Source organism: Rattus rattus, chromosome X, assembly GCF_011064425.1.
Source record: "Rattus rattus isolate New Zealand chromosome X, Rrattus_CSIRO_v1, whole genome shotgun sequence".
In the NCBI taxonomy this organism is placed as follows: domain Eukaryota; kingdom Metazoa; phylum Chordata; class Mammalia; order Rodentia; family Muridae; genus Rattus; species Rattus rattus.
The window spans coordinates 50,016,471-50,020,477 of NC_046172.1; the positions used below are offsets into that span (position 1 = coordinate 50,016,471).

Sequence of the window (4,007 nt, forward strand, 5' to 3'; positions counted from 1 at the left end):
TGTCCTCTACTGAAGAGTGAGTATGTCACAGAATCTATTCCTTATTCTCAGTGTCTAGAGATATGGGTCAGGAATAATCAGTGAAGAACCTCTTATTACTCCAGTCTAAGGGAGATGAAGGTGGTATTGTTTTCACTATGAGAACATAGACTACAGAGAGCATTAAGAATGAGCTTTTGAACCTATACTAGACATGAAAAGGATGGCCGAGGAAATGTTTACAGTAGCTAAATGAATGGCATAATAAGTAATGTAATCTTGCTGTGGGTTCTGCCCTTTAAGATTCATAGCAGGGTTGTGAAGCTCTAAGCCCCAATACTTATTATAGTAAGTGAGGTGAGGTGATATCATTGAACTGAATGCACAGCTATAATTAAAATGAGAGAGTAGGTGTCCTCAAGATCTATGTTCTCATGTAGTGACACTAAGAAAGTTCTAGTCACCCCAGAGTCCATCCAGGACTGAAAATCTTCTCTCCTCAGCTAGTACTAAGGAGTTATGAATGTAAGTGAGAAACTGAAGTGTGTCAGGAGCCAACTAAGTTAGGTTAAGGATAGCAGGTGGCCTTCCTAGAGGTGGCCCATCATTTTTCCCTGGTCTGCAATGGATGTGTTCTATGAGGTCAGGTCCCAAAGCAAATTCGTCTCAAAATGGCTTCTTGCATCTGAGATATCTTTCCTATCATTATTAAGATAATATAACAATCCCTGGGCATTAACTCACTTTTTTGATCAGTTTTCCTATAGATCAACATAAAGATGAACTTTCATGAATTAATGGTGTGAAGATCAATTAATGTTTCTATAGAATTCTGATTTGATTGGAATAAGTTTAAGAAGAAAGTTTAAAGAGGTGGTCCTAGTTGCTTTGATAGAAAGTTATAATAAAGTTTGAATCAAGAATAGAATGTGCCCACTCCTCATGATAAGAAATAACAGCTGTGTAACAATGAGCGTTTGTTACAAAAGTGATTATCACACTAAAAAGAGAAATGGATTTGGGACTAATTTGTGTTCAAAGAAGAGCATTTAGGTTCAAGGATGAAACCACAGGTGTGCACTATGGTAAGACAAGTTCATGTAAAAAATCTGTTGCTTTGAACTTATAATGAGCTTGCATTATGAAACATTGCTTTGAACATGTTATTGTTACCCTTCTGTTACTCCCATTTTATGTACCATTTTATCTATGAGGTAATTATCTAAAGAAATAAATTTGTCTACAAAGGTATAAAATGGCCAGAGATTAATGTTGCTGGATGGTTTGGCTTGGGAGGCTTCTATTCTTTCATCCCACCATATATATAATTTTGTCTGTATGCACTTGTGTAGTTAGGTGTGCGTGTGTGTGTGTGTGTGTGTGTGTGTGTGTGTGTGTGTGTGTGTGTGTGTAAGCATGCATGAATGCTTGTGGAGTGTATGAGACAGGTAGTTGAGCCAAAGAAAAATGTTAATGTGTTTGTGTATAAATGAGAATGTGAACGTAAACGTGTGTGCGAATGTATAGGTTTCTGTGTATATTTGCTTGTGTAAAAGATTTACTCTTCATTTCCCTTGTCTCCTGTTCACAAAGAGTTGACTAGCCTAGCCATAGAGGCTTTTGGCTGCCTAGCCAGAGAAAGAAGAGATGCAATAAATTCTTTACTTAATACCCTACTGCTAGGCAACAGGTGTTAATCTTCCAAGCTAGTGATTTTAACCATAAAATATGCAAGAAAGATTTTAGGATTTTTTTTAGAAACTATCAGAAAGCATGCAGTATAGTTAGGAGAGCTTGAAGACCAGAGATCACCAGTCTTTAAAGCAACCTCTATGTCCAACACTAAGCCCCACTTCAACCCATTCCAGGACTTGCTGTCTCCAGCAGAAGAGCCCCTTTCTTTTCTTTGTCTTGGTATACAAGATTTGTCATGTCAGCAACATAAGAGTGAATGGTTCCCATGTCCTACCACCAGCTGATCAGTGGGGCAGTGCCTACAGGTAGAAGGCTCATTTGTATTCCTTTGCCAGTTTTTGTACACATCAGGGAGATTGGAGAATCAGAACATGGGACACCCCTTAAGATCTACCACAGAAAAAATCAAATGTTATATTCCTTAAAGCTACACTAGAATTTGAAGCCTGAAGGTTTATACATTCTCTTAATATCTCTCATATATCAGATACTCAACCCTTGTTCTCTTATCTATACTCCTACCTATTGCAGCCACCATGCCTAGGGGTCAGAAGAATAAGCATCGCAAACGCTCGAAGAATAAGAATCACAACCAAGAGAAAGGCCATCCTGAAAAAGATGAGTCTCAGGATAAAGGCCATCATAAAAGAGATGATTCTCAAGATCATAAGGAAGCAGCACAGGATAGTGCAGCAATAGAAGAGACGCCTCCTTGCTCTTCATCTTCGGTTCCGGGGAAGATTCTTGAGACGCCACCTGTTTCTGAAACAAATAGTGATGATGGATGGCCTTCCTGTATACCATCTCCTGTCACTATTTGTAGTGATGATTTAGATTTTGATGATGAAATTTACTGTCAGTGTGGGGGAAACTCATTATACTCAGAATATCGAACCTGCCAAAATATTCCGTGCAAACATTGCTTAGATATGTATGTGGCTTTTGTGGAGCAGTGTGTACTCTACAAATTTAAAATGAAACAACTCATTGTCGGAAAAGATTTAATAAATGTTATTGAACCAAAGTACCAATACAGATTTAATGAGATATCCAAGAGAGCTTTTGAGAACATTGAAACTGTGTTTGGAGTAAGTGTGATTGAAATTGACTCAACTAATCACATTTATGATCTAGTCAGCAACCTAAAACTACCCAATAAAGGAAGGGTTTGTGCTGGCAGAGGTTTACCAAAAACTGGTCTTCTTATGACTATCCTGGCTATGATTTTCATGAAGGGTAACTCTGTTTCTGAGGAAGACATTTGGAAATTCCTAAATTTTATGCAAGTGTACCCAGGGAGGAAGCATTTTATTTATAGAGAGCCACGGAAGCTCATCACTCAAGATTTTGTGAGACTGAAGTACCTGGAATATGGGCAGATACCCAATAGTGATCCTCCATGCTATCAGTTCCAATGGGGTCCAAAAGCTTATGCTGAAACTACCAAGATGAAAGTCCTAGAATTTATGGCTAAAGGCAGTGGTGTTGAACCTAGTACTTTTTCAGTAAAATATGCAGAAGCTTTGAAAGAAGAAAATCAAAAGATCAAGATAAGAAAATGGTATCCCATTCCGGCACAAAAACATTGTCTAGGACATGGCCATCACCATATCCATAAGGTTATGACACCTCAGTAAATTATGAGACATTACCTTCAGACAAGAAAACACAACATCACATTTGAAATTTTGAAGCAAGTAAGAAAATCACAACAAGAGTGTGAAATATCAAGTAATAAAGAATAAAATAAGGAATTTTGCTTGTTTTGGTGTTTTAAATGTTTTATATATTAATAAATTTAAATTATTAATTATGTAAGAGGCACTGAGTCTTAAGAATTAGGCTTCTTAATAAGTATACTTCTTAAGCCCGGGTGTCTGCTGGGCTTCAGAAATTGCTATACCAACCATACAAACACCGATCTCAGAAAAGGAAATTTATTGAAGATAACACCCTAATAGTGGTCAGATGAAGGACATAGTTCAGAATTGAATTTGAAACTATGACATCAACCAATTCTCAGAGAAGGCTTTTTATAGGGAATAAAAACAGGTTAAATATTTTAAAATGGTGTAAGAGGAGCAATGTTATATTTTGTCTTAATAGACAAAGTATTATCATTTAAACTTTAAGCTAAATGGTCCTGAGTGAGATAAGAGTGATGGTGGATTGGTGGTGAACAGAGGAATTTCATAACATTGAGATAATGGAGCATGTGTGATTCAACCACAACTTTTTAGCTTATTTGTAACATTCTTCAGTATCAGATATGTATAATTACTTCTGGGAAGTGGAGTCTGAGAACCTGAACTTAATTTCACCTTATGAGTAAA

At 37.0% G+C, this 4,007-nt stretch overlaps 1 protein-coding gene across 1 annotated transcript; it reads left to right on the forward strand.

Moving 5' to 3' along the window:
• The first annotated feature begins 2,210 nt into the window (after positions 1 to 2,210).
• Positions 2,211 to 3,311, forward strand: LOC116888327 (melanoma-associated antigen B5-like). The gene has a single exon (XM_032889599.1). The coding sequence runs from the start codon at positions 2,211 to 2,213 to the stop codon at positions 3,309 to 3,311; it is 1,101 nt and encodes a 366-aa protein (XP_032745490.1).
• Positions 3,312 to 4,007: the final 696 nt, after the last annotated feature.

What these genes read in the sequence shown, in the direction of transcription:
- LOC116888327 (XM_032889599.1), top strand. Translation starts at nt 2,211, where the DNA reads ATGCCTAGGGGTCAGAAGAATAAGCATCGCAAACGCTCGAAGAATAAG.